Raw genomic sequence first — 13,622 nt, 5'->3', positions numbered from 1 at the left:
GCCACCACTCTTTGTTCCATTCAATACCCTCTAGATGGTTCAATATACTTATGGTGTCTTTTAGATAAGATTTGGTACTTTTCACATAATTTTGTAACTGTTGGTCTATATAAGCTGAGAGGCTACTAGTTAAGGAATTTACACCCGACACGATTGGTCTCCCTGGGGGATTACATAAGTCCTTATGGATCTTGGGGAGTACATAAAAGGTTGGTGTTTTCGGAAATGGATTATAAATGTAACCATACTCTTTTTTGTTTAGAATATAATCTTTAAGTCCTTTATTAAGATAGCTTTCCAGTCTTTTTTTAAAAACAAAAATGGGATTGGAATTTAATTTTTTATAGGTGTCAGTGTTATTTAATTGTCTAAGGCATTCTTCATCATATTTATTTTTATCCATTACCACTGTTCCTCCGCCCTTATTCGCGGGCTTAATGATGATTCTATCATCATTTTTTAATTTATCCTGTGCAATTTGTTCTACTCTAGTCAGATTTGATCTATAATCCATTTTCAGATTTTTTATGTCTCTATGTACCAATTCCAGAAAAGTCTCCATAGGGGCCGATTTATATTGGGTTGGATTAAATGTAGATTTTTTGCTTAATTCTACATGTCTATACAGGTTTGGCTCTAGAGAATTATTTCTGATAATAGGACTATTTGCAAAAAATGTTTTAATACACAGGTTGCGTATAAATTTCTGTATCCCTATGTATGTATCAAATTTATTGATTCTGTAACTTGGGGCAAAATTCAATCCCCTTTCCAAAACTGATGTTTGTGCTTCAGATAAAGTGACACTTGACAAATTAAAAATCCCTTTCTGTACAGTGTTAGTGTTGCCCTTTGCATTGATACTTTTTTTCCTGATGTTACATGGTTATCTTTTTAATAATCTATTCTGTCCATATTCCTTCTTCTCTTGTTGAATAGGTCGGAATCTGTACGTGTATACCTTCTCTTTCCGGTTTCTAAAAAAACCTCCTCGTCACCTGAATCACATCTATTTAGTCCCTCAAATCTATTGTAGGTGTTAATCTCATTATGATGTTGTGCTTTTTGTTTCCTGAATGGATTCCTAGGTTGTTGCCAATCATTATCATCTCTCCTATATTGCTCTGATTTGTTGTAATTACCCCTATTATGTTGGTGTGTGTAATTTCTGGCAAAAGACTGGAAAGCTATCTTAATAAAGGACTTAAAGATGATATTCTAAACAAAAAAGAGTATGGTTACATTTATAATCCATTTCCGAAAACACCAACCTTTTATGTACTCCCCAAGATCCATAAGGACTTATGTAATCCCCCAGGGAGACCAATCGTGTCGGGTGTAAATTCCTTAACTAGTAACCTCTCAGCTTATATAGACCAACAGTTACAAAATTATGTGAAAAGTACCAAATCTTATCTAAAAGACACCATAAGTATATTGAACCATCTAGAGGGTATTGAATGGAACAAAGAGTGGTGGCTAGTCCCCAGTGACGTTACGTCACTGTACACCATCATAAATAAAGATCTGGGGATTGCATCAGTTAAAAAGATTTCGGAGGAAGACAAAACCCTGAACAGTAAATAATTAGAATTCATTCTGGAAGGTATTAGGATTATTTTGGAAACTAATTATTTTTACTTCAATAAAACATAATACCTTCAAACCAGCGGGACGACGATGGGCACCAGATTTGCGCCCAGTTATGCCAATCTGTATATGGCTAATTGGGAAAATAATTATATATACAATTCCCCCTGGGCGCAATATCTGGTATCCTATCGCCGCTATATAGATGACCTGTTCCTGATATGGTCAGGTAGTGAGGTCCAACTTGTAGAGTTTATGGAATATCTGAAGAATAATGAGTTCCAAGTATCCTTAACTTGGAAATATAGCAAAGAAAAAATAGAATTTCTAGACTTGGAAATATATATTAAGGATAATTCTCTTAAGTCAAGGAATCACTTCAAAAGTATAGATGTAAATAATTACATAAATCTTAATTAATAGCTGCCATCAGCGCCACTGGTTAAAAAATGTCCCCAAAGGACAATTTGTTAGGTTAAGACGTAACTGCAAGGAAATATCTGATTACCAAACCCAATCTCAAGTCTTGAAAAAACGATTCCTAGAAAAGAATTACTCAGATAGTTTTTTGGAGGAAAAAATAGAGGAAGTTAAAAGTATGGATAGAATTGAATTTTTAAAATATAAGAATAAAAATACACAAGATTATAAGGATAAAAAGAAGGATTTGGCAAATAGACTAATTTTTCAGCACAGCACACAAAGTTATGAACTAAGAAATATCATTCACAGACATTGGGGCATCCTCACTAGAGATTCAGGATTAACTGAACTCCTTGGGGAAGGTCCAAACATTATGTTTAAAAAGGTTCCAAATTTAAGACTACAGCTATCACATACAAACAACATGAAGAACAAACAGAATGTAACATCTGCCAATAATTGGCTGCCCACTCCTCAGATATGGTTCAGAAAGTGTTCATTTTGTAATGCATGTCAGTGAATGAAAAAAACATCAAAATTATGCAATAAGTTTCAGCGGACTACAAAAAAGTATATGAGATAAATCAATTCATTACTTGTAACAGCAAGAATGTAATTTATCTATTGCGCTGTTCATGTAATCTTATCTATATAGGTCGCACCTCTAGGCTCCTTAGAACTAGGTTAAATGAACATATCTATAATATTGAGAAGGGATATCAGAACCACACACTGTCAGCACACTTTGACAGGGTACATAAAAGGAAAGTTGGCGATCTAGAATTTCTAGGGATACGAAAAATTGAACAAGATTGGAGAGGGGGTGATATACAGAACCAGTTAGGACGCCTAGAAATGAAATGGATTCATACTATGGATACGTTTATACCTAACGGTTTAAACAAAGATTTTGAATTGCACCATTTTTTGCAGTAGTAATCTTAAATCTAATGTTACACTATATCCATGATCAGAGTACGCCATAATCTATATTATTATTTTTCAAAAGTTGTATATTGGAGTGTAAAAGGTTTTTGTAATTTGGGGCAAAAATATAGAACTAAATTAAGTAATACGGGATTAGATTTAGAACAAACATAATGAGTAAGATATATAAATGATGGCAATTAATTTGATCAACATAGCACTGACACAAAGAATGAAGGGTATAATCAGTTAAACAGTATGCAAGAAAGGTACATCATACCTGGTATATCGTATTTGGAATATATTTTAGGAGGTGGCACAATTTACTAAGGTTTGGTTTGTGATTTCCTATTAAATATAGTGTATTTTGTCTGGCAAAATGTAAAGCAAATTAAGAAGTACACACTTGTGTTTTCCTTAAATGACTGCAAATAGAAATTAATCTCATCTGATCAAACGGAAGATACTTATGCCCTTTTCCAAAATGGCAACAGAAAAATAAGGTATATAAGGACTTATGGACATGCGCACTTTATATCCTTGAAAAAGCTGCAAAGCGAAATGATCGTTGGATTTCTCTACTCTCCTGGGCGTCTATACACTTGCGGACACACTTGTAGGAGGAGCCACTCCCATTTGGGTTTAGGTGGATCAGTGCAGCGGTTAAGTTTCTGCTGCCTGAATCCGCTGACATCCTGCAGTAGGAGCTGACTTTTGTGAGCAATATCAAGATATAAGGCTCCATTAACCTCTGTATAAGTTGTTGTGTATCGCATTTGTGACGTTTTTATTACATTTTAAATAAATTTTTTATACTATATTCATCGTGAGAGTACTGTTTACCCACCAGTATAAAGTGGGTGTGCGCATTCCCCTGAGCTTGGTCGTAAGCTCAAGTACATAAATCTTCAAGGACAGAAAAGGCATAAGAGATACAGAAGTCTGCACAAGAAAAAACACATATCCTTATATGGACTTTTGTTATGGAGCTCAATGCTGCCATATTGCCTGCTAAAGCTGGGTTTTTGCAAACCTGTAATAGCCGCTCATAACGCAAAACTCGTAATCTGGCCAATAGTATACCTACTCCACTGTCCATGGGGAGAATTCTATGTGGGTAAGACGGTGGATACTTTGAGAACTCGTATGGTGAACCATAGAATGGCCATAAGAACAGCAATAGAAAAGAAAGAGTAAGAACAGCCAGTGGCAAGATACTTCATGGAAGCAGGACTTACGGTACACAGTTATCGATCACATCCCAATGCTAACTAGAGGTGGTGACAGAGCAAGAACATTACTCCAAAGTGAATCCAGATGGATATACAAACTGGGTACACTGATACCCAGGGGACTCAATACATGTCTGGTCTGGCATTGCTTTATTATAAACCCTGCAATATTATAAACCCTGTTTTTATATTAAAATTAATAGATTCAGCAATATAATAATTGGAATTTGGGTAACAATATATAACAGTGACTATAAAAATACTACTATACCATACGCCCTATCAAGATAGACATAATGATGAGTTACTGCTAATAGGTAAATCTATGATATAGGTGCTGTATACTCCACTTATGTTTGTTTTTAATTTGTCACATAGGATCTGCCTCACACGCTAACCAGTGGCATCCCATAACCATGGCAACATACACACACCTGCCGAATGAGGTGACGGCAGTAGAGATGTGACGTCACTTTCGGGAAGGGCACCGTAACCCCTCCATATTGGTGATATGCCAAGGAGAAGGAAAGCTGGATCCACATTTGTGAACAAAAGGAGCACCAAAATCTGGAGACAAACTGGCTACCCCAGTCTGAGATTATATCCTTGGGTAACCCATGTAAATGGAAGACCTCCCAGACAAAAATTGAAAGCAAGCTCCTGAGCGGTAGGCAGCTTCTTCAAGGGAATGCAATGTGACATTTTGGAAAAGTCCATAGAAAGATGTGTCTAAGGACGCTCATCATTAGAAATAGGTTGGAGAAGACCCACAGGAATAAGTCGGGAGTCTTATTCTATGCACAGACTGAGCAGGAGGCAACATATGCACACATCAGAATGAAAACCTGGCCACCAAACTTGTCGAGTGACAGACCAAATCATTTTGTTCTTGCCTGGGTGACCTGCAGCTTTAAGATAGTGGTAAGTGTGCAATAGTTTGGTTTGAAGATTCTCAGGTACAAAGCACTTGCCACTATGTTTCTCAGAAGGTGCATTGGTTTGTGTAGCCAAAATCTCCTCCCACAAGGTAGAAGTCAAATTAGTATGTATAGTGGCCAAAATATGGTAAGGAGGTATAACTGGAGTGGGTACAGATTCCTCCTTGGACAAAGGTGAAAATTGTCGAGAGAGGGCATCAGCCCTAACATTCTTACTACCAGGCACGTAAGAGACCACATAATTAAACTGAGACAAAATTAGCACCCATCTAGCCTGTTGGGGTGACAAACGTTTAGCTTCGGATAGGTATGTCAAATTCTTGTGGTCAGTAAGTCTGAGCACTAGTACCGAGAAGGTGCCTCCATTCCTTAAGTGCCAAAATTATGGCAAGTAATTCCCTGTCGCCAATTCATAATTGCATTGCACTGGGGACAATTTCTTAGAGAAGAAACCACACTGATACAAGGAGCCCTCAAGCGTAAGACATTGAGACAAGAGGGTGCCTACTCCTGTCTCAGATGCATCGACCTCTAGAACAAAAGGCAGAGCATGGTTAGAATGAGCCAGAACTGGAGTCATAAGACTCTCAAATGCCTTTTTTGCAGTAGGTGACCAATGGAGTGGATCATTCTCTTTACAGTCATGTCTTTGATAAGTTTGACCAAGGAAGAAAAGTTTTCAATAAACTTTCTATAGTAATTGGTGAAGCCCAAAAACGCTGAATAGACCAAAGACCAACTGGGCGATGCTACTGCAAAACTGCAGATAACTTGTCAGGATCCATGGAGAACCCTGCGATGGAAATTACATAACCTTGGAAGGTTACTTGAGTTTTGCAAAACAGGCAGTTCTCACGTAGTCTCTGAAGTACCCGTGTGACATCAGAACGATGAGCCTCAAGTGTGGGAGAGTGTATAAGGATGTTGTCTAAGTACACCACAACACACTGTTGTAACATATCTTATAGGACATCATAAATAAATTCCTGGAAAACAGCAGGGGCATTGCATAGGCCAAAAGGCATTACAAGATATTTATAATACACGCTCCTGGTGTCAAATACTGTTTTGCATCCGTGGTTCTCTTTGATCCTAACGACATGGTAAGTTCCTCTCAGATTGAGTTTAGAAAAAAACGTAGCTCCCTTGAGGCGGTCAAAGCATTTTTAATGTTAAGTCAATTAAGACCCCTATAATCAATACATGGCCTTAATTCGCCACCTACAAAAGCCTACAAAATACTAGCTAACAATAATCACCCAATCAACTCACATACAGGTATGGGGGGTGGTTAGGAGATTAAAGCCTAAACCCAACTCAAACTAGAACTTCTCTAAAACCTAAACCCTTGTCTAAACTACCCCCTCTGAACTAACCCCACTAAATTACAAAACAATTTTTAAAAAAAGCTGTTACAAAAAATAAAAAAACTTTTACAAAAAATACCTTATCCAAAATAAAATATAATTATGCCTAACAATAAACCACATGCCCCATAAAATAGCCCCCCAAAATAAAAAAAACCCTAAACCCTAACTCTAAAATAAATTACAAAAGCCCTTAAAAGGGTCTTTTATTGGGCATTGCCCTAAAGTAATCAAAGCTGTTTTGCATAAAAAAATAAACTTTCACCCCCCCATCTACATTAACGTAACTCCACCCCCAAAAATAACAAAATCTAACTTTGAAAACCAAGCCTAACCCTCTAAAATTAAAAATAACAAATCCTATTCTTAAAAATAAAAAATCCACTCCCCCAAAAAAACTAACTAACCCCAGAAGTGTTACTCATAGTTGATGGGGACTCTGGCTCCCCTTGATCTGACTTTGGGCCTATTTTCATCATGATCTAGGGGTCCATCTTTGTGGCGACGGAGGTAGACTTCAGTGACCTCTTCTGCAGCCTCCGCTCCGCAGCTTCTTCAATCGCGGGGCCCATCGTCATCCAGCCTCTTCCGCCACCTCCGCAGCTTCTTTTCTTTGGCTCTCTTCGGGGAGCCCTCTTCTTCATGCGATCTCCACACTTAAAATCTGGAAGCGTGGAACCCCAATATATAGGGGTCCCACTTAATTCTGATTGGCTGATTTCAAATCAGTCAATCCCTATTGGCTGAATTTAATCAGCCAATAGCAAGAATTTTGTGAGTAACACTTTTGGGGTTAGTTAGGGTTTTTTTGGAGTGTTTTTTTTTTTAAATTTATTTAAATAGGCTTTGTTATTTTTCATTTTATTTCTTAGGCTAGGTTATTAAAGTTAGATTTTGTTGTTTTGGGGGTGGGGTTAATTTAATGTAGGTGGGGGTTTTTGTAAGCTTTTTATTTTGTATGCAAAGAGTTTTAGATTAGTTTGCATTTGTGGATTATGGTGTCATAGGGGGTTAATAGTTAGAACTTGCGGTGGGTTTATGGGTGCAAAGGGGGATAATAGATAGTACTTGCTGTGGGTTTATGGCTGCATTGGGGCTTAATAGTTAGGACTTATGGTGGCATAGCGGGTTAATAGATAGTAGCCGTGGGTATCTGGCGGCATAGGGGTTAATAGATAATACTTGAATGGGTATGTGGTGGAATAGGCAGTTAATAGATAGTGCTTGTGGTGGGTATGTGGGAGCATAGGAAGTTAATAGATAGTACTTGCGGTGGGTATATGGCGGAAAGGGGTTAATAGATAGTACTTGCGGTGGGTATGTGGTGGCATAGGGGGTTAATAGATAGTACTTGCGGTGAGTATGTGGCGGCATAGGGGGTTAATAGATAGTACTTGCGGTGGGTATGTTGCGGAATAGGGGGTTAATAGATAGTACTTGCAGTGGGTATGTGGTGGCATAGGGGTTAATAGTCAGATAGCTGTGGGTATGTGGCAGTTTAGATCTTTATTAGCATAGTGTTAGTTTGCAATTGTGGGGTACTTGGGTTTAAGGTTTTTAGGATTAGTGTTGATTAAGAAAGCAGTAATATTCAAGGGCTCGTTTACTATAAACAGCCAATATATAGTTGGTAATGCAGGGTGTTTAAGTCAGCATCGCCGACCAACGGCTGTATAGTAAACATCAGGCTATGTCAGGAGCTTGGAATATTCCAACAAGCTTGCTCGACATAATGATGGCTCCATTAGAATATTTTGTTGTCTCGTTGCACTTTCGATCATTGGGGCCAGAGAGAGAGAGTGTGAGGGAGAGACTTGCAGCATTTATCATTGCACTACCAAACACTTTGCTTGAGAGTAGGAACTATCAATCATTTTAACATTTTACTATATAAGTAGAAAATATAATATTTAATACATTTCTGAGAAATTAAACAATATTTTAGTGTGTAGTAATAAGTAATAATCATAGTCATTAATATAAGAATGCAATAATTTTAAATTGATTTTAAGATGGTACACTTGTTACAAATACTAGCAATAAGTGGAAGTATTTTTTTTTCCAGAACCTGATGCTTTAGCTATTTGTATGGCTTGTTACTGGAAAGGATTGAAAAAAATTTTAAGAAAAAAGATCAAAAAGATTATACTTACAAGTGATGACACCAAAGTAGTAGAAAACAGGATACTCTCGTCGATTGCAAAGTTAAAAACAAGAATGTGGATCTGTTGAAAGAAATTTGATTCAGTCATTGGGTAAGAAAACAGCACAAAAGAAAATAACATCCATATGCATTTTGTTGTTGGGACTGAAATAAGCAACACAGGGCTTGATTAAGATTGCAGAAAGAAAAACGCTTCCGGGCACTCAGTGAGCAGTGAGCAAGTGTGGCAGACCCACACAAAACATGTCTGCAGTTTTTTGCCTTCACTGAATTCCCCTTTGTACCGCTGTGAGCTGATTTTACACGCTGTCGTAATAAAGTTATCTTTTTACCTCAATCTGAGACCTCCTGCAAGTTTGTATATCCTTAATCCCTTGTGATGCCTGGAAGTGTTTTTCTTTCTTAATATCGCAACATGGTGCTGTGACGTAAGCACCAGCATTGTTTGGGCTCCCAGGAAGTAGGAAGAAGAGTTACGAGCGAGGAGACCGGTGCATTCGCTGAAGACACGCTGCCCTCAAACACACAACCCCCGGAGGCTGGTAAGCGCCACTTGTTTGTATATATTCTAGATTAAGATTGGCAAGCTGTAATATTGGGTTTATCTCAGCAGTTTGCGCACGTCGGAAATGGCGAGCATATTACAAGTTGAAAGTAAATGCAAACGTGTGAGTGCAGTCGCGATTTACATGGGTTAACACGTCTTCAGACCTCTGGTTAACTGATACGCAAAAAAATGGACAAAAATACTTTAAAAGTACATTTTAAAGTTACAATCATAATAACACTGATAAAAATGATTAAATAAAAAAATATTACGCAAAAAAGTTATAAGGGCTCAAAGATATGAGGTCTCAGGGGTTAGAAAAAAAGGGACTGCAAAGAGCTTTATATAGCTACACATATACATGTTTAAATATGCATTTTATATATATATATATATATATATATATATATATATATATATATATATTTATATATACATATAGATAGATAAATGTGTGTACTTTTGTATTTATGTATTTACAGACATATTTTAAAAATATATATATATATATACAGTATATATATATATATATATATATATAAATATATATATATATATATATATATACAGTATATATATATATATATATATATATATATATATATATATATATATATATATATATATATATATATATATATATATATATATATATATATATATATATATGAAAAAATATATATTCTGCTATGTGAAGAACATTGGAATGTAAAATATTCATATTTTCTTGTCGTGTTAGCGCACTTTAGAAAATGCAATAAGGTTTGCGCGAAAGTAGTGTTTTAGGTTTTTTCCACTTTTCTTGCTCCATCGACATCTATGGAGAATACGTTATTGTGGCCACAATGTTCTAACTTCGGCTATTTGCGTGCGCTGCGTTAGCGGTTGTGCAAAACTTTTTACTTTCAACTTGTAATACGCATGCTACCTGACACACTCAAAAACAAAATGTATGCTTACCTGACAAATGTCTTTCTTTCCGGATATGGAGAGTCCACAACGTCATTCAATTACTAGTGGGAATATCACTCCTGGCCAGCAGGAGGAGGCAAAGAGCATCACAGCAAAGCTGTTAAGTGTCACTCCCCTACCAATAATCTCCAGTCAATCGATCAAAGGGAAATGGAAAAAGAATCATACAAAAGTGTAGAGGTGCCTGAGATTTAGTCAAAAATAACTATCTTAATAAAGGGTGGGGTCGTGGACTCTCCATATCTGGAAACAAAGAAATTTATCAGGTAAGCATAAATGATGTTTTCTTTCCTAAAATATGGAGAGTCCACAACATAATTCAATTACTAGTGGGAACCAATACTCAAGCTAGAGGACACAGAATAAACAGAGAGGGAGAACAAGACAGACATACCTAAACAGAAGGCACCACCGCTTGAAGAACCTTTCTCCCAAAAGAGGCCTCAGCCGAGGCATAAGTATCAAATTTGGAAAATTTGGAAAAAGTATGCAGAGAGGACCAAGTTTCAGCCTTGCAAAGCTGTTCCACAGAAGCTTCATCTTTGAAAGCCCAAGAAGAGGAAGCAGCCCTAGTGGAATGAGCTGTAATTCTCTCAGGAGGCTGCTGTCCAGCAATCTCATAAGCAAAACGAATCATGCTTCTCAGACCAGAGGGAAAGAGAAGTAGAAGCAGCCTTCTGACCCTTACGCTTTCCTGAGAAACAAACAAACAGGGCAGAAGACTGTGAAAATCCTTAGTCGCCTGTAGGTAGAATTTTAGAGCATGCACAACATCCAAGATGTGCAACAGACGTTCTTTATGAGAAGAAGGATTGGGACCCACTTTAGGAAGAAACCCCAATTTAGTACAAAGAACAGCCTTATCCTCATGAAAGATAAGGTAAGGTGAATCACACTGCAAAGCAGAGAGTTCCGAAACTCTCCAAGCAGATGAGATAGCAATAAAAAACAAAACCTTCCAAGATAGCAACTTAATATCTATGGAATGCATTGGCTCAAACGGAGCCTGCTGCAAAACTTTAAGAACAACATAAAGACTCCAAGGAGGAGCAACAGGTTTAAACACAGGCCTGATTCTGACCAGGGCCTGACAAAAAGATTAAACATCTGACACATCCGCCAGACGCTTGTGTAACAAAATAGATAATGCAGAAATCTGACCTTTCAGGGAACTGACTGACAACCCTTTCTCCAGACCTTCCTGGAGAAAAGACAAAATTCTAGAAATTCTGACCCTACTCCAAGAGTAGCCCTTAGATTCACACCAGTAAAGGTATTTATTCCATACCTCATGGTAAATTTTTTAAGTAACAGGCTTGCGAGTCTGGATTATGGTCTCAATGACCGACTCAGAAAATCCACACTTAGACAGAACTAAAGGTTCAATCTCCAAACGGTCAGCTTCAGAGAGATGAGATTTGGATGGAGAAATGGACCCTGAGTTAGAATGTCCTTCCTCGGAGGAAACCTCCAAGGTGACCAAGAAGACATCTTCACAAGGTCTGCATACCAGATCCTGCAAGACCATGCAGGAGCTATTAGAATTTCCAATGCTCTCTCTTGTTTGATACGAGCAAATGGAGGAAAAAGGTATGCTAGACCGAAATCCCAAGAAACCACCAGAGCATCTATCAGAGTGGCCTGAGGATCTCTTGACCTTGATCATCTGATCCAACTCTGGCAACCCCCATTTGAGGGTTAACCTGGAGAACACCTCCGGATGGAGAGCCCACTCCCCGGGATGAAATGTCTGTCTGCTCAGGAAATCCACTTCCCAATTGTCCACTCCAGGAATGTGGATGGCAGATAGACAACAATTGTGAGCTTCCGCCCACTGAATAATCAGTGCCACCTCCTTCATGGCTGAGGAAATCCGAGTTCCTCCCTGGTGGTTGATGTACACCACTGAAGTGATGTTGTCCAACTGAAAACTGATAAACCGGGCTAAGGACAATTGAGGCCGAGCCATCAGAGCATTGTAAATCGCTCTCAACTCCAAGATGTTTATGGGGAGAGCAGACTCCTCCTGAGTCCATAGTCCCTGCACCTTTAACAAGTCCCTGACTGCTCCCCAGCCTAGCAGGCTGGCGTCCATGGTCATAATCACCCAGGAAGTTCTACGGAAGCATGTGCCCTGAGAAAGATGGTCCTGAGAAAGCAACTATGGGAGAGAGTCTCATGTCGACTGGTCTAGATCTATCCTCTGAGACATATCCGAATTATCTCCATTCCATTGTCTGACCATGCATAATTGCAGAGCTCTCAAATGGAATCAAACAAAGGGTATGATGTCCATGGAAGCGACCATCAGCCCAATTACCTCCATACATTGAGCCACTGATGACTGAACAGTAGACTGAAGAGAGAGGCAAGAGGAGAGAATTTTGGATTTTCTGACCTCCCTCAGAAAATGTTTAATAGACAGGGAATCTATTATGGTCCCTAAGAAAACCACCCTTGTAGTTGGAACAAGGGAACTCTTTTACAGATTTACTTTCCAACCGTGGGAATGTAGAAAAGACAACAAGATCTCTGTATAAGAATTTGCTTGTGGAAAAGATGGCGCCTGACCCAATTTGTCATTCAGGTATGTGCCACTGCAATTCCCTGAGACCTGATCACTGCTAAGAGAGTCCCCAGAACCTTTGTGAAAATTCTGGGAGCTGTGGCAAGGCCAAATGGAAGAGCCACAAACTGAAAGTGTTTGTCTAGAAAGGTGAATCTCAGGAATTTGTGATGATCCCTGTGGATGGGAACATGATGATACGTGTCCTTCAGGTCTATGGTCGTTATGAACTGACCCTCTTGGACCAAAGGAAGAATGGAACGAATGGTTTCAATTTTGAAGGACGGTACCCTGAGAAACTTGTAGAGGTACTTTAGTTCTAAAATGGGTCGAAAAGTTCCCTATTTTTTGGGAACCACAAACTGATTTGAATAGAATCCTAGACCCTGTTCCCTTACTGGAACTGGAACAATCACTCCCAGGGAGAAAAGGTCCTGAACGCAGTTCAAGAATGCCTCTCTTTTTACCTGGTCTGCAGACAATCTTGAGAGGTGGAATCTGCCCCTGGTAGAGAAAGTTTTCAATTCTATTTTGTAACCCTGAGATACTATGTCCACAGCCCAAGGATCTGGGACATCTCATCTCCATGCTTGACAAAGCAGGGAAAGTCTGCCCCCCCACTTGATCCAAACCCGGACCGGGGGCCGACCCTTCATGCTAACTTAGACTCAGCTGAGGGTTTCTATGATTGCTCCCCTTATTCCAAGACTTATTGGGCTTCCAAGAAGACTTGGACTGCTCCTTCTTGGAAGAGGGAGAGGAAGACTTTTGACCTTTGAAGTTACGAAAGGAATGAAAATTACTTTGACGTCCTTTGAGTCTTGCGGTAGAAAAGACCCTTTTCCACCTGTAATATCAGAAATGATTTCCGCCAGACCAGATCTGAACAAGGTCTT

General features: G+C 38.6%; 1 protein-coding gene across 4 annotated transcripts in view; it reads right to left on the bottom strand.

Moving 5' to 3' along the window:
• Positions 1–13,622, bottom strand: part of LOC128653763 (ABC-type organic anion transporter ABCA8) — a 752,731-nt gene that overhangs the window by 171,577 nt on the left and 567,532 nt on the right. For all 4 annotated transcript variants that reach the window (XM_053707247.1, XM_053707265.1, XM_053707256.1 and 1 more), the window contains one exon: positions 8,631–8,702. In XM_053707247.1, the coding sequence (XP_053563222.1) occupies positions 8,631–8,702 (72 nt within the window). The remainder of the gene's footprint in view (positions 1–8,630; positions 8,703–13,622) is intronic.

Source organism: Bombina bombina, chromosome 1 (genome assembly GCF_027579735.1).
Source record: "Bombina bombina isolate aBomBom1 chromosome 1, aBomBom1.pri, whole genome shotgun sequence".
Lineage (NCBI taxonomy): Eukaryota > Metazoa > Chordata > Amphibia > Anura > Bombinatoridae > Bombina > Bombina bombina.
Note: the sequence above shows the minus strand (reverse complement) of the source record. Positions and strands in the feature narration are given on the sequence as shown.